General features: G+C 48.9%; 2 protein-coding genes across 3 annotated transcripts; one reads left to right on the top strand and one right to left on the bottom strand.

The window, feature by feature from the left end:
- The first annotated feature begins 209 nt into the window (after window positions 1–209).
- On the top strand, window positions 210–10030 carry chfr (checkpoint with forkhead and ring finger domains, E3 ubiquitin protein ligase). Of its 2 annotated transcripts, none has more exons than XM_076147514.1 (18): window positions 210–342; window positions 1130–1241; window positions 2026–2125; window positions 2559–2668; window positions 2765–2815; window positions 2922–3098; window positions 3269–3349; window positions 3448–3616; window positions 3873–4027; window positions 4352–4511; window positions 4585–4796; window positions 4911–5027; window positions 5334–5417; window positions 5532–5602; window positions 5865–5949; window positions 6029–6136; window positions 6234–6306; window positions 6783–10030. In XM_076147514.1, exons 2-18 carry the CDS (start codon window positions 1133–1135, stop codon window positions 6823–6825), a joined length of 1905 nt encoding a protein of 634 aa, XP_076003629.1. In that variant the 5' UTR covers window positions 210–342; window positions 1130–1132; the 3' UTR covers window positions 6826–10030. The 2 variants fall into 2 exon arrangements, with proteins under 2 accessions (XP_076003629.1, XP_076003628.1); XM_076147513.1 differs by having other exon boundaries at window positions 210–629.
- Window positions 10031–10705: 675 nt separating this feature from the next.
- On the bottom strand, window positions 10706–19246 carry LOC142996515 (uncharacterized). Its single transcript, XM_076147462.1, has 7 exons — window positions 18684–19246; window positions 16155–16206; window positions 15628–15724; window positions 14579–14721; window positions 13931–13981; window positions 12607–12849; window positions 10706–12308 (listed from the first exon to the last, which is right to left on the bottom strand). Exons 1-7 carry the CDS (start codon window positions 19244–19246, stop codon window positions 11598–11600), a joined length of 1860 nt encoding a protein of 619 aa, XP_076003577.1. The 3' UTR covers window positions 10706–11597.
- Between the last annotated feature and the right edge of the window lie 910 nt (window positions 19247–20156).

Raw genomic sequence — 20156 nt, 5'->3', positions numbered from 1 at the left:
GATGAGGAGGAGTATGAAGATAAGAATGAAGATAATGATGAAGTTGAAGATGAGGATGGGGATGAAGTTGAAGATGAAGATGAGGATAAAGATAAGGATGAAGTTGAAGATGAAGATGAGGATGAAGATAGGGATGAAGTTGAAGATGAGGATGAGGATGCTGCTTCCTCACTCGCAGCAGCTCCTCCTCCATCAGCTGATGCGGGTAAATAAAGACTGAGTCGCTTGTCAGGAAGTGAAGGCGCTGCCTGAGTGGAACATGACGACACCGCGCTGTCTCCAGCAGACTGAGACGCAGCAGCAGCACTCGGACTCGCACTCGGACACTCGGAGCTTCTGACGGCGAGTCACCGCTTCACACGGTCACGCAAACTGACGCTGCGGCGCGCGTGCACACTGCGCTCTCCGCTACACAATAGTTTGGTTAGCAACTAGCATGCTAAAGTTAGCGGACGCGTTAGCTTAGCATTTCCTTGCGGGGGAGAAAGTTGTGTTGACGCTGTCCGGGTCGGTGCCGGACCGCGCGGATGTTCTGACACGGTTCGCCGCACGTTCACGCTTCACACGCGAAGTGGCGTCACGTCGTTCAGCCTCGGATCCTCTCGCTGCTCGGTGGCGACAGTGAGTCGGTAAGCTAGCTGCCATGATACGGAACCAAACTCGCTTTCAAACTACAAACACTTTCGATTTCTGCGTGTCTTTCATTAAAGACGCAAATATGAGAACATATTAGTGGAGTTCTCTTACTAATTAAACTTTGGTTGGTTAATTCGGCATACGTAGAGTAGAATAACGAGCACTATGTTACACTTTTCCACACTGAAACTAATATATGTTTGTTTAAATGTGTTTAAACACTAAAAGTTGTTTACGTGTTTACACTTTAGAGGACTTACAGTACAAACAACACATCAGGTTAAACATTTATCGTCAAATTGTTGTCAACGCCCAAACCTTAAAGTTACAGTTAGTTAGTCAATGAAACATTCTTTCACTTTCTCTTTGTTACCATGTGCATGTGAACCTCTCAGATAGGAACACAGAAGAACTTTCACATTCTCTTAAACTGATGTGAGCAGAGAAGCTTCCTGCATCTGTCCGTCTGCTCACGTTTCCCTGTGACCCTCAGGAGATGGACGCTCAGAGACGAGGCCGGCCGTGGGGGAAGCTGGTTAGACTGGACTCCAGCCGGGCCCAAGTTCTGCTGGTCAACAGGGAGTGCACAGTGGGCCGCAAAAAGGGTACAAACTCCTTCAATCTACAAACATATCTATGCTGTCTGAGTACAATGACCTGGTTTATAGTACAATGTCAACAATCTGACACAGAAGAGATAACTTTATTTTGAAACACGGGGGGGAAAAAACAGACTTGATTTACATTTCTGCAGCTGATACATGTCTGATTAGACTCTGAGTCCAGACGGAGCTGCAGCCGTCAGTGTCTGGAGCCTCTTACACCCCCAATCCAAAACACAAAGCCTCCCTTAGTGCACCAAACTTTCCACTCCCCCCTTCTGATGATAACAAAAGACGTCCATTGAGAACATGCTTGCAGAATATTAAGTAGGTTTTTTTTGTATGGATTTTACTTGAGAACATGTTAGGCCTATATTTCCCCTCCTCAGGGCTTTGTTGTGCAGAGCCTTTGGGCTGCGCTTTGCAATGCAAAGTGGTTGCTTTAATTATTTAGCTTACGTCTGAGAAAACTCATGGCAGTAAACGCGGCCCCGCACTGCCAGACGGTCTGTGTTCAGAGTTTAATTTTCCGTGTACTGATTTATTTTAAAAGGCGAGATTTAAGACGCAGAGCCGTTTTTTGCCGTAGCGGCCAAGCTGCCGGGAAATCTGTCTTGGAATACCGTGGACAAACATGTCAGCCTTTTCTGTGCACTTGTGCCGATCCATCTGTTACTTTAGGGCCTCTGACAAAAGCTGCAAACATAATTGCGCTCATCCTGTGTTGCCGAGCCAAAGTAAGCTGTTCATCCTGTGTCTTCATAACTACGTTGTGTGTGTTTGCCAGGATGTGATCTGTCCTTTCCAGCCAACAAACTGGTCTCAGGGGAGCACTGCAAGATTGTGCAAGACGAAAGCTCGGGGTTGGTGTGGCTGGAAGACACGAGGTACGCCCACGGATTCATCACTGCTTTGTTACTGCTGTACTAAATGGATTGGGGTTTGATGGTGCAGACGAGGCGTGGGGCGTTCAGGTCCCACAGCTCGTCACGTTCAGTCAGGGAAGTAAATAGTTTGTTGTTAGCAGGATTAATCTTCCCATTTAAGATGTTACTTTGTTATTCTCTGATTATAGTCAACCCCTCCCCCCCCCCTTCATCGCTTCTTCTCTCGTTCACACTAGTTGGGCACGGTTGCGCTGTGTTTAGCACTGTGGCCTTGCAGTCATGTCGTTCTGTGTTCAAACCCTGATCCCACCCTTCTCCTCTCTGTGGGAGTGTCAGATGAAGTTATCATGACACACACAGCAAGATCCACTGTGTGTGTGTGTTTATGAGATATATGAGGTGTCGTTCTGCGTGTGTGTGTTTGTGTGTGTAGCACTAACGGCACCGTGATCAACATGTCCAAGCTGGTGAAGAAGCAAAGTCATGTGCTGCAAAGCGGTGACATCATCTATTTTGTATACAGGAAGAACGAGCCAGAACAAAGTGAGTCACTTTTTACTGTTTCACTGATGATGATGATGTTTGTTGTTCTTCACCTTCATCGATGAATAAACCCGCTGGTCTCTTGCTCCCGTGTAGACGTTGCCTATGTTTACCATTCAATCAAGGCGGAGGAAGCGGCTTCACATGGTGAGTCAGTGGTTAGTTTGTCGAACTTCTACTCTGAGACTTTTACTTCACACACCAGTTAACACCCCCCTCCCCTCCCCCCATCCCTCCCTCCCTTCTTCCCCAGACATGGTGACGTCGGCCCGCTCCTCTGCTCTCCCGCCCTCAGACCTGCCTCTGTCTGTGGAGCCGGTCATGTTGGCGGGGGTTCCTCAGGAGGAGCCGCAGCCCTCCACCTCCCACCTCTTCACCAGGAGCCCCATCACCTCCTGCTCCATGGCAACCTCCGCCTCCATCGTCTCTGGTAGGTTCCTTTAAATGCGTTACATCATCTCTGAAAACAACTTTAGTTTCCTCAAGGTCAGGAGGAAATGATGTCGTGGTCACAGGGTTAATGGTCTGAAATGATGTCACTCGTCTTCTCTCTGCGTCCTGAAAATATTCCCAAATATTCTTTGACCTCCATCTTCCCAGACCAAGTGAAAGAGGCTGAGGCACAGAGCAGAGAGCTGGACGACCTGGAGCCAGAACGCAAGAGGAGGAAAACCTGCAATGGTGAGACAGCAGTCAGTGATGTTGTGATTATTAAGCCGTGTGTTTAAATGATGATGTAGTGCTGATCCAGCGTGTAAACACCCTCACTGTGTTCCCAGATAAGGATGTGGGTCTGCCGCACACGTCCGGCACCGACGCTCTGGGTCCCAGCAAAGGATCCCTGCAGGGCCTGCTGTCTAAGCCGGCTGTGGAAGGAGCAAAGACGGACAAGATGGAGGAGTCGCTGACCTGCATCATATGCCAGGATCTCCTGCACGACTGTGTCAGGTAGGAGCCCAAGGAACCGCTCACTAGCAGACACTCACTCTCAGAAAACAGAGGAAGGAGTGCAAAGTTTCAGTGTCACACGGTACCAAGTATTAAATACAGTGAGAGACGTCTATAACTCCACCAAGAACGGTTTCAGATTCATTACCACAGCTCTCCTGAAAAAGGGGATGTATTCTATGTGATGCTGACTGCCTGAATGAGCGACAACAAGAAGTGTGTGCGTGTAACTCCCTGTGTGTTGTTGCTCCTCCAGCCTGCAGCCCTGCATGCACACCTTCTGCGCCGCCTGCTACTCAGGCTGGATGGAGCGCTCGTCCCTCTGCCCCACCTGCCGCTGCCCCGTGGAGAGGATCCGCAAGAACCACATCCTCAACAACCTGGTGGAGGCCTACCTCACCCAGCACCCAGGTGGGCACAGGCTAGAGCTCCTGATGGCTATCGCATGTTCTCAGGTCAAGATGTGTGTAGCTGCATGTTTCAACATCAGATTCATTCATATGGGTCTCCTTTATCATCTGTTATAGAGTTACAGAGGCAGAAACGTAGAATATAAGAGTTTTGTTTATATGAGGTGTGGAGTTTCCTTTGACACTTTAGAGCAGAACACATCATATCCAGTAGGTGGCGCCATTGTATCCAGAAAAGAGCAAACTCGGCTATTAATGAGAGAAACAGGATGGCACACAAACAAGGCCAACCTGGTGTGTGTGTGTGTGTGTGTGTGTGTTTCAGAAAAATGTCGTAATGAGGAGGACCTGAAGAGCATGGACAGCAGGAACAAGATCACTCAGGACATGCTGCAGCCGAAGGTGGAGCGTTCCTTCTCCGATGAAGAGGGGAGCTCAGATTATCTGTTTGAGCTCTCTGACAACGACAGCGACTCCTCAGACAGGTAGAGCATTTAGGCTGAGCCGTGTGTGTGTGTGGGGTGAAGCAGTGTGCTGATGCTGCGTCTCTGTCCACAGTCAGCCCGTGGTGATGTGCAGAGAGTGTCCTGGATACAGGAAGGACGCGGGTCAGGTGCTCTTTGCCACAAGCGCCAGCTACTGGGTGCCCGGTCTGTCCGTCCCCCCGGCTTTCCATCGCCCACCCACACCGACACCCGCTGCCGAGCCTGAGAAAGGTGCGGGGGAGCAGCCCTCCACCTCCTCCATCAACCCCCCAGGAGCCCCCACAGGTGAGCCTCTGATCCAGCTCCAACCTCCCCATGGTCTACTTATATTATCAGGACTTTGGTTTACGTACAGAAGAGACTAAGACCTCCTCCTCCTCTCCCTCTTCCTCTGTGCAGACCCTCAGGTGTACCGCTGCCCCCCACAGGGCTGCCACCTCATCTGCACCTGCTGCCTCCAGCCGATGCCCGACAGACGAGCCGAGCCGAGCGGCCAGCAGGACGCCGCTCAGCAGTGTGAGTGGAGGAGAGAAGCCTGGTTGTGTCTTACTGGATGTTGATGATAGATCAGGATCAACCAAAGTGTTTTAGTGGAAGGGAATTCATTTGTTGGCATAAAGGATGAGAAAGGGGGCCCAAGGTCTGGATTTAGTCCCCTCTGCTCCACCTGGAGTCGACCCAGTCTAGGCTGACAGGGTAGATCTCAGGCCCCGTTTAAGCTCTCCAGCACGGACATGTTTGGGGTCTCCAGTCGTCGGCTCAGTTTGACTCACAGAGATGAGATCATACAGATTGTTGCATCCAGTGTGTTGTGTGTTGCAGGCGTGTTGTGTCAGCGTCCCTTCTGTCACATGTACTGGGGCTGCCAGAGGATCGGCTGCCAAGGCTGCCTGGCTCCATTCAGTGGTACGTGTGTGTGCGTGAGAGTGTGTGTGTGTGCGTGTTCTTGAGCAGATAATGATTAATGTCCATATAAAGTGTCAGTATGACGTTTCTTGTTTCCTGTGTTTTGTTCCTTAGAGCTCAACATGACGGACAAATGCCTGGATGCTGTGTTGAACAGTAACAGCTACGAGTCTGAGATCCTGCAGGTAAGAACCAGAAGACACAACGCTTTGTATCTTGTCCATATTGTATATCGTCATAGATTGTCTGTAGTCAGTGTTGTTGCAGTGCGAGAAGAATATTGGTGCAGTTATGTCTTCAAAATAAGGTCAATGTCCCTGAAATGAGACACTGATGGCTGCCGCAGCGGATTGTGCAGTATGAGGGAGAACACAATGACAGCTGCTGGTCATACAGATGTGGATGCAGCTGTGTGACTTAGCCGTGACTCTGCTTTGCTTCAAACAGAACTACCTGTCCTCCAGAGGGAAGACCTGGAGAGATGTGCTCCGGGAGGCTCTGCAGGGCCACCAGGGGACCTTTCACCTGAGCAGTGAGGACGCAGATCAGAACCCGGTCCATCGCTGGCCAGACCGTGAAGTCCAGACTCTTGACCTTTGTTTCTCTTCCAGGTTGTCACATCTCCGCTAAGACCATCGTGTGCTTCTGCTGCGGCCTGCGAGCGTTCAAGGAGCTGGCGTACAAATACAGGCAGAGCATCCCGTCATCTGAGCTGCCTGGTGAGAGGGAGGAGGACCCACACATGTGACCCACCGACCCCTTTCAGGGTCACATTCACAGCATGAACACTAACCTGTGTTAATGTCTCATCCTCAGCCGCCGTGACGTCTCGACCTGACTGTTACTGGGGACGCAACTGCCGCACACAAGTCAAGGCTCATCACGCTGTGTAAGTTCACACACTCTTGCCTCCTAGTGGCTTTAGGAGGCGTCGCAACCTCTGAAGGATCGTTCACCTTAGCTGAACCGAAGCAGGACTTGTAGGTGCTGACAGATGACACCATGATGTCACCTGAGCACAGGAAAGCTCCACTCAAATACATTTGGAGTTTGCAGTTTTTACTCCAATGTGACACACACACACACACACACACACACACACACAGGCACTGTAACTTTATAGGTGCTTCAGTCTGAATGGATTAAACTCAGAGTCCCAAGATTCACAAGTCAGTCTCAATGAAACGTTCATGTGTGTGTGTCATGTGACCACCAGAGGGCACTCCTGTGTAAGCCTCGGCCTCCTTCCTGCTGTTTGAACCCACAGATGTAGTAACACAATGTGTGATGAGTTCAGTTATGTTTTCTTCTTTTGTTGCTCTTTTGCCTGCAGCCTTTAAATATTTGTCCTTGTTTCTATTTCAGGAAATTCAACCACATCTGTGAACAAACCAGATTCAAGAGCTGAGGGATCCAGCGCCTGGGTTCCTCAGTGAACTAAGTGAAGTAGGCACCTGAGCTCCTGTGGTCTGGTCTGATCTGATCTGTGTGTCGGCCTCTCCGGGGCTTTGCCTCTTATGCAATGACGTCATGTTGACATTACAATCATACACTTTTTACAACAATAATCTACATCTAAGCACGGCACAGAGACGCTTGGAGTTAGACTATGCACAAGTTGAAGTGACGCTCCCAGGGAGGCGGAGCTTCAACTCACGCCCTCATTCACAGTTTGTCTGCATCTTTAGGCACTTTGGCAGGAAGTGAGAGCGCCGCGTCTGTCAGAGGGACAGAAGCTGCTGCTCTATACGTCTTCTCTATACGTCTGCCACATAAATGCATTTATATCAGGATCGGCGTCTCCTTCACTCCACTATCGCCGATGCAGAAGGAGCGAGTCGATCTGTAAGGAACAAGGCCATTCATGTCTGCTGGGAGCAGGAAGTTTACATCCGGACCCCATCACTGACTTTGTTTCCATGGAGATGTTTAGTGTTCAGCTTTGAATTGACCCTTATAGATTTATGTTCAACAGCCAAGAGGGGAAGTTCTGCTCACTGCAACAGAAGCTAAACGTATCTCCTGGATTCCCAAATAGAACTTGCCATAGAATAACTCCATGGTAGAGACCCATGTAAACATACAGAGGTTTCAGGGTCAAAGGTCACATCAAAACACTTTCTGTGGAACATAAACATCTATCTTCATGTAGAGGAGCTTTAGAGGCTCTAACACGTTGATGGATCCATAAGGGTCCATTAGAGACCTACAGACCTGAAGAGAAGCACACACATCTACACAATCACACCACTTCCAGAGGAACAAACTCAGTGACCAAGTTTAGATGTACATTTCCTGAAAATTGTGACATTTTGTAAAAATTCCCCAGCATATAATTCTCCTCTTGTATATATTCTTTCTTTATTTGCGATCTGTGTTAGCCGTGACGAGTGTAGGACGGATGGAGGTGAAGAACATAGTGGTTACGGCCTCGTGGGTCGAGAACTTTCAGCGACGTTAACAAACCCTCGTGTCGCCTCCAAGGGGTCTCTCTCCTGTTTTTCCAGGGCAGCGTGTTCCCAGGAAAAAGGGCAGAGAGCCACGTCAAAGCCCACATACATGCTGGGTGAGATTGTGGATCCCATGTGATAGCTGTGTAGGGTTTCCCGTCTGTGGGAAGGGGATCAGCGTAATGTGTCGTAGCACTATCAGAGGGCACAGGGGCCTCTGCTGTATGCTTTGCTGTGGATAATCAAGCCTAAGCTGATTAAAGTCGTGTAGTCGGGACGCTTTCTCAGACTCACAGGGGCTCGAGTGCAGCCCGGTCCAGGGAGAGGAACAGAGAGCACAAGGCAGGCGAGCATGTGGCTGACAGGCAGGTGATGCCTGTGGAGGTAAAGGCTCCGTTGTGCTAAATCAAACGCAATAGTATGCTAGGGCCGCACTCCAGCGCTAAATTACAATGCTGTGGACAAAATAGACTTAGCTAGCTAGAAGTAAACAAGGTGTAAATTAGCCTTGAGAAGAGTAATAATGAACTGTGGCACATACACGTCGTATCAAATCAGAATCAAAACATTTAGCTTTGGACTTTAGCTGTAGCATTAGCATCACAACGCAGCTAACACGCGTTACACTGTCCACAGAGAAGAAGACTGAATGAGGCCTTAAAGCAACACACACACACACACACACACACTGTCGTCAGGTTGGTGTCCCAGCTAACACGATACTTACACTTCTTATAGATTTTAAGAGAAACAGTTATTTTTGTTAAGATGTTAGTGAGTTCTGGACGAGTTGAAGTTTGATTAGCCAGAATATGAAGCGATGTCTCTAAGGCTCCTCAGGTCGCAGGTGAACCACGTCAGGCGCCCACATGTGACAGCAGCCGTATGGAATAGAATAATGAATATATCTGACTATCAGCACCCAAGTGACAATAAGCTGCAGCCCCGTCGTGCGGACATGCACCACTGGTATCAATGTCTACTGTAAATGTTTAGAGCGTCCGGATGTTACTTTAAAGAGTCATTATATACTGAGAGTTATAACCATTGATTTTAGAACAAAGATTATTAGTGTGTAGAAAATGAGGGATGATGTTTTAGCTGCAGTCACTTAGTTTGATTTCAAATACACTGAAGATGTTCTGACCCGAGTCGCGAGCTGAGGTTCTGTTGGACCACAATTTGCACATAAACCTGTTCAGTCTAAATCAGACAACGTCACAGAGTCGCTGCGTTAACAAGCACGCTCACACGCCAGACAGCCACTCCTCCGGCTCCATCATGCAGGCCGTGTCTGCAGATGGGAAGACCAGCGACTCCTGCTGGTCTCTCGAATGAAGAGTGTAAAAAATGGAATAAGAGAAAACAAATGATGGGAAATTTTTAAGATGGATTCTATAGATTTAGTGCTTTATTATTATCTCTGTGTTTTCCTTTATTTAGTTGAAGCCTTTGTTGGCCTGATGGGGGTATGAATGAGGACTTTCCTGCCCTCCACCTAAGCTCCTGAGCTCATTTGTGGTGTTTAGCCGGGTGGTTGTTGTTTCTTTTCCTCTTCACCCCCTCAGTGGCGGCGGGTTCACACTGGCATTCCGTAGCGTCTCAGGCCTTCAGCACAAGTCCGGCCGATCCCCCTACGGAGCAGCTGAGTTTTAATTATTCCCCACAGGAGATCCGGGCACGCTAAGCCAACAAGTCCCAAGCTGCCCCAATCAGTGACGGGCGTTAAAGAGGCTTTGGACGAGTGCTTTGCATTCTCCTCGGGAGGGGAAAATGTTGTGCGCCAGGGCAAATGCTTACTGAGTTTGTGTGCAAAAGTCTGGACCAAGCTGCTCAGCAGTACGAGTTTCATTCTACCTCATCGCAGCTTCCAGGAACAGGGAAACTGAGCGGACGTGCAGGGGAGCGTTCAGTCTGGAGTCCTGGGAAACCACGTTTATGCACTGCACTATCTGGAAACTTAGTCTAGACTCTAATCGACTTCTAGTTTAATGGCCATAGAGTAGAACGATGGAGAAGTTAAGTCAGCTTGAGTGATTACAGTTCAGCATGTTTAACATCTTAACAGCTGTGTGTTGGGGTTTAATGCTGGAATTGTCTTTGAATTGTAAATGGATCTGATTTGCTTGTTTGCCATGAGCCATTAAAAGAAAATATCTGTCAGATCTGTCGTTTTGTTTTTGCGTTGCCTCCTTTTCCTCAAACATTTCTCCCGATCGTGAGAAGAGATTTCTGATCCCAAGTTCTGATCTACATTTGAAGAAATCACTCGGATGCCTCAGCGTTCCTGGCTCACATTCCCATGCGGCTTCAAATACGGTGAAGATCATAGAATTCAGAGCGACAGAGGAACAAGCAGAACTTTACAACCAACGCGCTAGCAGGATTACTCAACAGATTCAAGAGTCAGATTTGTAGGACTTCTGGGCCTTGGTGCCGGTATGAACTCACGACTTGCCCTCTGGTTTTAAGTTTGACGGCTTTCCCTTGATCCCCGTTTTCCATTCTGCTGACAAATGAAGAAGACGAGCTGTAGATGACACAACCTTTATTATGAATTCACAACAAAACCTTGTAAAACCTGTTGTCTAACTGTCACACTAGAACTAAGGTGGTATATTAGTATCTGCTTACATAAATACATACATGTGATTTCCCTTTTACAATCAGGTATCAACCTTAGTAATAAACGTGTGTACATTGTTGCAGCGTTTGTCATTAATATACATCTCTACTGTGCTGAACACTTCTTGGTAATAAGTCGTACAAATGATCTGCATGAAGCCGTGTGAAGGCCGAACAAACAGGACAAACAAAAACAAAAAGTGCTCTGAGTCGTTGGGGGACGTCCACGTTTGTAATCAGTCATTTTTTTTTTTACACATTAACACGCCGTTGCCTTGACAACGTAAGCAGCAACGTGTCTACAATCAGTGTTTACATACACGGGAACTACTTCCTCTTTCTTCTTACATTATGTTAACACAGAGTTCTTACAGATAACAAACATGTCATTCCTTATATTAAATTCTTTTACATAATAATTCATAGTGACATCAGCCTGTATGTTTCATCCTCGCTGCCCACAGAGCCTCGTCTTCTTCATATGCTCGGTAAAGAACTCGCACGTTTGCATCAATGTGCGGCTACGTTACTATGGCAACGTGCCTCCGGACCAGGGATTGGCCAAGGCCCCTGTCTTGATTGTCATCCAATTAGGGCCTATTAATAATGATTAACAGTTATATCAATACTTTTATCATCAAAGGTATACCTCTAGATCAATATTTCAGAATTGGCATCATTTGGCATTCCATTATTTGTCCAAGACTTTTCCAGGATTTCCATGACCGTATGATTCTAAACATTATAATGAGGTCGGCATGAATCGGAGTAATTAATTTAAGTGATTGGAATTCAATTTAGTCAAAGTTCCTCAGCAGGTAGAAGGCTCCAGACCTCATTCTGTCCAAGTTCACGTCGGGACAGCATTTTCTGCCTTAATCGCAATATGGACAAATAATAAGTATTGAATCCATGTAAACGTAGTGAGTTGTAAAAAATAGACAAAGACTACAGAGAGAACAAAACATTACCCAGCAGGAAGCTATTCATGTTGTAATTTTTGTAATCAAAGCAGTAGAATAATGTTTTAACAGCGAGTCACTGGCAGAGTCCTTGATGCCTCACTGGCCAATCAGAGTCCTGGCTCCTCCTACCATCCACGCGCTCACATCTGGTTGGTCGCACTGCACAGCAGCGTGGGCTGGCTGAGGGGCGGCTGGGCCTCACCGACTGAGGTGCGAGCAGGGTTGGACACCATGGTGCCGGGCGAGCTCAGGGTGAGCGGGCCGACCCCCCCCGATGCCTGACTTCCCCACGGCCGCTTCTCTGCTCGGGCCCTCTGGCTCTGCGGGCTGAGGCCCATGTCTCCCAATGCGAGCTTCAGCCCCCCATGTGTCCCCACCAGTCCGTTCACCACAGCAGAGACCTGGTCCAGGTGCTCAGCCGGGACGAGAGGCTGCCTGTCCTCCTCCTCAGAGATGGCGAACACCTGCACACTGACGTGGTCGCCCTCGCCTGGAAACTCGCACCCCTTTCCTTCTTGGCCCCTCTCGGGCTGGGACTGGCCAGAGGGGGAAGGGGAACCTGAACTGGCCTCTGAGGGGGAGCCGTTGACGTGAGGGGCTGCAGAGGTCTTGGTGGGGTCTGTGGGTTCGGACAGCAGGCCAAAGCAGGGCCCTGTGAAGCGGGAGCGCCTCAGGTTGCTGGTGGAGTTGAGCCGGCGCTGCCTCTGTGCGGGCTGGGTAAGAGGGTAGGAGGCGTTGCTGATAGAGGAGTCGGAGATGGTGCTGGTGTCTTCCGTAGCCTCTAGGTGGACATCTGAGAGGACCTTTCTTCTGTCCTGCCCGTGGCATTCAGATCCTTGACCAGAGGGAGCCTGGAACCACACAGGACAGTTTGAAAGTTGGTCTGTGATTTTACAAAACACATGAACATGCAACAAGGTTCTCTTAGGCGGCATCACACTGATTTGAAAAGGAACTATAGAATAGAGATTGACAAGAAAAAAGGTGATGTTGAAGAACCTGATCTGAACCAGACTTCAGGTTCCAGGCTTAGCAGTGTGATAGACTGAGGGAACCTTCACGACTAACGACCTGCCAGACAGGCAGCCTTTGACCCTTGTGTGTCACCTAGGTTCCTGGACGTGAAAAGGTTAAACTTGCAGTACTCACACTGTCCACCAGCTTGGTGAAGGGACTGGTGGAGTTCCAGCTGCACCACTTCTTATGCAGCTGCGGTATTGGCGGGAGGAAGTCCTGGAAGGTTCGGACGCTCCAGGCTCTGGGTCTTGTACAGCCTCCTCCGGCGTCCTTGGCCGACCTGGCTTCTGTGGAAGCAGAGGTGGGGATAGGCAGGGTCCAGTCCCCTGCAGGGCTGCGGTCAGTGTCACTGAGCCGCAGAAAGAGTTCCTGCTGCTGAGAAACACACACACACACAAACACACACGTACAACACCAATGTCTGCAACATTATTATTGGCTCCACTGGAAGAAGCAGAGTGTGTTTCTGTGATGCTGCTGCCTTCAGACAGACGGTATCCTGTTTCTATTCTGGTCCTCTTTGTGGCGTTCCTTCTCTTTCATATCATGCGTGACGTTTTCATGCAGTTCTTGATGTGTTTCCTGAAGCTAATTACCAACTGACCTGAATGCACTCGTGTTAGGATCAGGTGGGCTGACAACCAGGGAACATATCAGGCCCTTGCAGTTCAAACCTGTGAGGACCCCTGTGGTCTCCAGGCGTCTCTCTTCATGGATTAACAGGAAGGGACTGTACCGATTATCCTGGCGTGCTGGCTGAGGCGGCGAGCAGCTCAAATCGTTTATTAAGTGCACAGCAGGAGCTTTGGAACAAGTTTCAGTCACATTGGTGGTTTGTTTATCCCAAATAGGTCCAAAGTTTGGACCACTGTGATTAGTCATTGGTCATCCATCGCCGAGCAACTACAAGACGTTAAGACCCCTGGTCTCCTAAGGCCATGGACACGTCCGTCCTGATCACTGGGCCCCTGCTGGTGAGGGGAGGGTGAAGGAGCTCAGATAATCCTTCCCACAGAGTCACTAGCAGCTCGCTTTGTCTAGACACGAATTAGACGGCTTTAAATGAAACCTTCTTTCAGTCGCTAAAGCCCTGCAACACAATGGCAACTTTAAGGTTCCACACTCGAGGTGAGAAAGCAAAGAACATGCGTCCCCAAGCTGAGGTTCAAGGACCTCCAGGGGCTAAAAATAACGACAATTTTGGTCGTACGTAGATTTACATCAAATGTAGCCAAGACTTTCTGACTGTTTGTTTTCAATATGATTCCAAAACTTGCAGGAGAGAAGAATCATGATGATCAGTTTCTAGCTCCTATCTCCAGGTTTTGTTCTCTCCAAAGCTTCAGTATCTAGTTGGGTGGAGCTTGATGATTGTTTGTACCAACACCAGATGATCACGGTGACAGTTCAGGTCATTTGAACAAGGTGCAGCTAATCAGGGTCAACTGCTGCCCACCTTGAAGACGAGGCGAGGACACGTGGAGCTCTGGAGGTCGTGTCCTAGTAGCTTTATGTGCAGAGACCATGCAGACACATACAGATCCAACTGCCACATCAACCTTTGCAATCAGTCATGCCTCAAAAACTGTTGACATGAAATTCTACATGGAGGACACACACAGGCAGACCACACACTGGGTCCCAAACACACACACACACACACACACACACAATAGGAGCTGGGAATCTGGCTCTGGAGATAATGCTCCATTAGCTGAGGCTGAAGCAGCCTGCCAGTCCTTCAAAAAAGCTGCCAGGTCTGTCTGATGCCAACTTGTATTCCAAAAGAGAAGAAGCGTCGAGGAAGACTCTGCTCCTTCCAACCTCTGCTTCCTCCTCAGCACTCCTCTTCCCTTTAATCAGCCACATTTCCCACTTATGTCCCTGTGGCCTTCGTAGCTTTAGATTGTGAGCAAACAAGCATGACAACAATAGTGTCAGTCTTGTTGGGATGAAGCAATGAAAACCCCATTTCCTCTCAGAGACCATTTCTGACTTCAGACTTAAGCTTGCCTAACGTTTGCCTCCATGCTTCTTCAGGTTCTTCTCCAGATGAACAGCTAAACAACATGACTCTAGAGGCCCCTCAGGTCCGGGCTCTTACCGTGTGAGGGCAGATGGATAAGCCAGGCGTACTGGGTGCAGGCGTTACGATGAACACCTCGTCTGCTCCCAGGTCAAGTTCAGTCAGACCGCTGGAGGAAAGCTCCAGCTCTGCATTCTGGGACATGCCACCATGGGCACTGACTGAGGAAAGAAGAATCTCATGTTAGAAGAAGCAGAGCTATTTCACAGTTCGGACTTTGGTTTAGGAATTCTTTAAAAGTTCTCAAAAGCTTCAATTTGCTTGGATAGTTGAAGTGACACATTTCTACATCGACAACATAAATTAGTGGACAAGCAAAGACTATACGGCCATCTGCAGCCCTCAAAGACAGTTCCACATTCTTTAGTCTCTAAACAAAATGACTCCATGGCAGATTTATACTCCTGAAGGGATGATTATCATTCCTGAAGTTATTCCTCTTGTCACAGCAGAAAATGCTGTGTCCATATAAATCAACCTAAGTGATGTGCAGTCATGTGTGTGGGCTTCAGTCTGCTGTGTGTGTGTGTGTGTGTTCTACGGCTGCCAGATGGAACCAGAAATACACAGAAAAGAAATAAGTCAATCAGTCAATCATCAGTAATGAAGAGCTTGATTTTGGGGTTAATGTTTCCCCTCTGTTAGGTGGATCAGGCTTATAGGTCAAATATGAAGTCTTCTTGCTTTGACCTCTGACCTCACACATGGCTGTGTTTTATTCAGGGGTTTGGACATTTTGCTTTGTGAGCTTCGACATAAACAACCTAACAGCATCTCAACTGGGAAAGACTTTCTACAAACCAAAGATACAGAATTCTACAGTGTTAAGTGTCCATTAGAAAAAATGTCTTTCTGTGATAGGCTCATTACTTATCAATCAACCCCATGATTTGAGTCAGGGGTTGGAAAAGGGTGGTCCTTAGTTATGCCATAGATGGGGATGTATGACGGTGTAGTGTGTGTGTGTGTGTGTGTGTGTGTGTGTGTGTGTGTGTGTGTGTGTGTGTGTGTGTGTGTGTGTGTGTGTGTGTGTGTGTGTGTGTGTGTGTGTGTGTGTGTGTGTGCACCTGTGTATGGCAGGCTGGTCTCCGTGTTGGTGCACTGTGCAGACACCAGCTGCAGCTCGCTGACCTCAGCCTGGGCGCTCTGGTTTCCCTCTGGAACCTGTGGCACATCACCATGACAATCAGGCAGCGTTCATCCACCAACAGAGGGACTTAAACTTACAACCTGACCACCACACTGCTTTGCTCACAGCGGGACGCTCTTAAACAGGAGTTGGACTCCAGCCGCAAAGGATAAACTGCTAATAATCCATTATTAATCCGAGTTCAGATGGTCTAAGCAAAGCAGCAGACTTCCCTCTCTCTGGCCGTCTCCTCCAGCTCCTCCAGGCGGCCTATATCTCTGTGGCGTGTTCTGGCTCCGCCCCTTAACTCCTCTGGAGTGAGGCGTACAGGAAGCCTCCTGACTCCTGATGGCTGAACTTCTGACCCGACCCCTAAACTCAGCCAAGTTTCATTGCGTTCTATGTATGGAAAGAGATTCCTGAGTCACGGAATCGTACCCCAAAACGATGCAGAAGTGTTCCTACCTCAGAGTTGCTGGTTGTGCAGGAGCCGGATCTTTTGGGACAGAGTTTGGGCCTGGAAGACACAAGGCAGCATCTCAGACATGTACGTGTTTGTGACGTGTAGATATAGTCCAAACCCCTCTGGTGTCCGGACACGTCCCCGTATGACGACACATCCAGCGTCCCCACGGCAATTTGGCTCAAACGTTTCACCCAATGGTCCACTCACACAGAACCACAGCCGGTAACATTTAATACTTCAAAATGGTGAAAATGATCAGAAGACAGATCTGATTCAAAAATTTGCATTTCTATAAGAGTATTGGTTATAAGAACACTCACCTTTGACCTTTGTCGACTTTTTAAACATTCCATTTATTTGGGCACAAAACTGTCAACTGAAACTCGGCTCCAGCTGATCCTGTGTCGAAGATTATTCACCATTCCGACCAATCGCAGCACAGGAAGATAATGGAGTCCAGTGAGAGAGTGAAAAGTGATACAAACACTTTGGACGAGCAGGTTTCCTTTGTTTGGTTGGCGGCTGCTGCTCTCAAATTCCTTCATAACAGAGGAAATCACTAATTCCACTTCACCCGTTTAATCCTGCTGGAACCTGCTAGCCAAATACTTGAACCGGCGCCCACTTATTAAAATTATTCTTGCGGCTCAATGAGTTCATTACAGTCGGCGGTCAACTGAGGCCGACCCCCTGCTGTGACCTTCATCCCACTGTGGTCAGAGGAGCTCTGGGGTTCATGTCAGTGCGGCGTCGGGCTGAGAGGTCTCGTCGACTAATAAGGACAAGAAGAAGAAGAAGAAGAACAGACACTAAAGCTACTCTGGAGCTTGACGTCTCCCCCGCTTCCCGGTGACTCGTGTTGTTCTTCTTGCTAATTGCGCTTTGGTTTTGTTTTGTTTTTATTGAACACGTGTTTCCAGTTTCCACGTCATTAACAGTGAGAACCCGTGGAGTTATTGTGCTCGGCCAGTCTGCGTCTGAAGTCAACACCAACCATAACAAACACTGGTGTTTCCCACACACAGGCCCAACGCTGAGGCCTCCACTCATCCAAATGCTCGCTCACAGTCGGTCTACCTGCAGGGGCGCACAGAGGATCCCTCCATCTGGGAAACGATGAAACCTTCCTGTAATTACGCCAATGACTGGAAAGAATTTTCATATTGACAAAGAAGGAAAAACAACTTATAAAAGGAAATTCCTTCTCTGGTTTTCACTGGCCCACACACACACACACACACACACACACACACACACACACACACACACACACACACACACACACACACACACACACACACACACACACACACACACACACACACACACACACACACACACACACACACACACACACACACACACACACACACACGTGTCATATCTTCACACAGGTTCTCCCTGCGTCGCTCTCATGTGCAGCTCCGTCCGTGTGGATGTAAAGCAGTGATGGTGCCAGAACAGATCGTATTACAAACGTCCAGAATGATCCCCACAGCTTGCCTGCATTGTTTCCTGGGATGCGCGTGAGGGAACAACTTGTAAATTACACCTTTTGATGTGGGGCACTTGTGCACAGCGAGCAAATTGATACCAATCCCCGTGCAAACACTGAGTTTTCCTTCTCCTTGTTGTCCTTTCTTTCACATTGCCCCGCCCCCTCACTTTCACGCGGCCTGTGTGTTTTGGTGAATTGATGCCAGGTGCTGTACCTTGAATGCCCCGCTGTGTATGGTGAGAACGCTCCACATCAAGGAGGCCGCACAGTCGCAGCCAAACCCGGCTAATCACCGAGGGTCACCACATCACGGACTGAGGCTTCCAGCTGAGTCAACATAACAAAGTGGTGACTCTGTGTGTGTGCGTGTGTGTGTGTACCTTCAGACTGGCTCACCCACTTTCATTCATGAGAGAAATCAAAGATAGAGACTTGCGAGTTTTCCCAGGGGAACACTTGTGACGAATCCGTTCCAGCTGTATTTGAGATTTCTACTTCCAAGAACAAAGCGAGGAAGTTTTATATGGGAAACGGGATCAAATACTGCTAATGCTACTTCCTTCATTTTCACATCAAACAAACACCTTCTGCTTTATATCAGCGCTCCAATCTAACTGCTACATGAGGTTATAAGATAAGACCATGATGTATTTCAAGTAAATGTCTGACTGATTACCTCTGTACAGGAGGTTATGATTGTAGTCGTGTTTATATCTAAAAACATTAATGAGTAAATGAGCTTTCAATGAACTTTAATGGGCCTGGGACCAGTTGGCCTGATGGTGGCGCCGGACAAAAGTTTATCTTTGTTATTTTGATGTTGAGTTGGCTCCCAATGCTGAGTGGGCGTGGCTGAGTGGGCGTGGCTTTACCAGTATGACAATTCAATTCAAGAGATTGTCTGAAGAATCCCAATCAATTCCTTTCCTCACACTCCTGCTGCTTCACTGTAAACTAGTACTGAACACTGACCTACAGTATTTTGTCAATATTATTACATTAGTAAGAAGTTACTCTTTGCTGCCGTTACCTGAAGATGACGCAGAGGGTGCTGGTCAGTATCATGGCGAAGAAGGCTGCTCCGCTCACGGCGGCCAGCAGAGAGTCCACCTTGGTGGGCTCGGGAGCCGAGGCACGCCGGTCTCCCCCCGGCTCGGTCAGGTTGTGGTAGTGGAAGAGAAGGGCGAAGCCTCTGCCCCAGTGGGTGGTGGTGATGAGCTCCATGATCACCTCCACCATCTCCTGGTCAGAGCCGAACACAAGCTGGCTGCTGGGGGGCCGGTTGGACCCACAGAACCTGGAGGAGAAGGTGATGAGGTCCGAGATGTAGAGGACATCGTGGGGACAGGCGTCCAGCACCGACTGCTGGGTTTCAGGGCTCACAGCTGGAGTGTCTGTGGGGTGAGTTGAGGCAGAGGTGATCTCCTCCAGAGCTGAGCCCAGGTTGGGTTTGGGGGTGAGGTCGCCCTGGAGGTGGGAAGAGGAGACGGAGTTGGCTGCCTTGTTGCCTGGCGGCCCGGCACCGGGAACGAGGAGTTCAGGGGACACATCGGCAGATCGTTTGGCAGAATTGGAGACTTTGGTGATCTCCATCTTTGTGGATTCCTCCTGGACCACCACCTGCTTGATCTCACCATCCTGGGAGGACTGCTGAGACTTTGCCACGTCCCCTTCGCTCTGGAGGATGAGATCTTTGGTTGCTGACGTTTCATCTGCAGCTAAACCTTCAGGATCAAACGCCGCCCGTTTACCTGCTTCTTCCGCCTCGAAGGTCGACACTGAGAACCGTGCGGCGGAGTCGTGGCTTTCAAACACGTCAAAGTCAAATATCTCCAGAATCAGCTGGTAGTCAACCGGCACAAAGAACTGCCAGACACAGTGTGTCCCAGAGGAGTAGTTGTAGGGGAAGCCAGGGGACAGAATGAGACCTTGGACATCCACCACGTCCACCTTGGCACCACAATCGAAGTACACCTGTAAGACAAGCAGCAATGAGTTAGTTTTGACACATCTGTCAAATATCTCCAAAATGCTGACTCCATTTAAAGGCCCACAGGCAAGCAATCGACAAATACAAATCAGGACTGTGGTGTTGTTCAGAGTGATCTCAGTCTCCACCTGCATTCGGATCGCTCACTGACATAAACCAGCTTGAAACTGAACTCTTCAACCCTGCTGCTGTGCCTTTGTGTCAAAGCCTGAGCTTTGCCTGTATTGGGCTGCTTGGGTAACCCTGGGGAGGGCATTTCTTCGAACATGCTGGCTGTAATCCCTCCCAGGTGTGTGGCGATGTAGGGGGACCTGGGGCCTAAGCTGAGGCAGATGTGCGGCTGGGACGGGGAGCTGAGGACCAGACCTTTGCAGGGGGCCGGCGCGTTTATGAGCTTTCCTGTCGGCCTCAAATCTGGACTATGGGAATGACCAGCAGACTGAAACACTAGACATGTAACAAACCAACACCCGCAGGCAAACCTCTGCTCTGGACTGGGCTCCAAGTGAAGGA

The sequence above is a fragment of the Genypterus blacodes genome, unplaced genomic scaffold (genome assembly GCF_046128005.1).
Source record: "Genypterus blacodes isolate CSIRO-AG114 ecotype Tasmania unplaced genomic scaffold, CSIRO-AGI_Gbla_v1 ptg000038l_1, whole genome shotgun sequence".
Classification (NCBI taxonomy): domain Eukaryota; kingdom Metazoa; phylum Chordata; class Actinopteri; order Ophidiiformes; family Ophidiidae; genus Genypterus; species Genypterus blacodes.
The sequence above is the reverse complement of the archived record's forward strand: the minus strand, read 5'-3'. Positions and strand labels throughout refer to the sequence as shown.

What these genes read in the sequence shown, in the direction of transcription:
- LOC142996515 (XM_076147462.1), bottom strand. Translation starts at nt 19,246, where the DNA reads ATGGAGATCACCAAAGTCTCCAATTCTGCCAAACGATCTGCCGATGTG. An exon ending in ACCCTCTGCGTCATCTTCAG is followed by an intron (nt 16,207 to 18,683) that starts GTAACGGCAGCA and finishes TGTGTCTTCCAG; the next exon opens with GCCCAAACTCTGTCCCAAAA. An exon ending in GTCCTCGCCTCGTCTTCAAG is followed by an intron (nt 12,850 to 13,930) that starts GTGGGCAGCAGT and finishes TGTGTTTCTCAG; the next exon opens with CAGCAGGAACTCTTTCTGCG.
- chfr (XM_076147514.1), top strand. Translation starts at nt 1,133, where the DNA reads ATGGACGCTCAGAGACGAGGCCGGCCGTGGGGGAAGCTGGTTAGACTG. An exon ending in CTACCTCACCCAGCACCCAG is followed by an intron (nt 4,028 to 4,351) that starts GTGGGCACAGGC and finishes TGTGTGTTTCAG; the next exon opens with AAAAATGTCGTAATGAGGAG. An exon ending in GCAGGACGCCGCTCAGCAGT is followed by an intron (nt 5,028 to 5,333) that starts GTGAGTGGAGGA and finishes TGTGTGTTGCAG; the next exon opens with GCGTGTTGTGTCAGCGTCCC.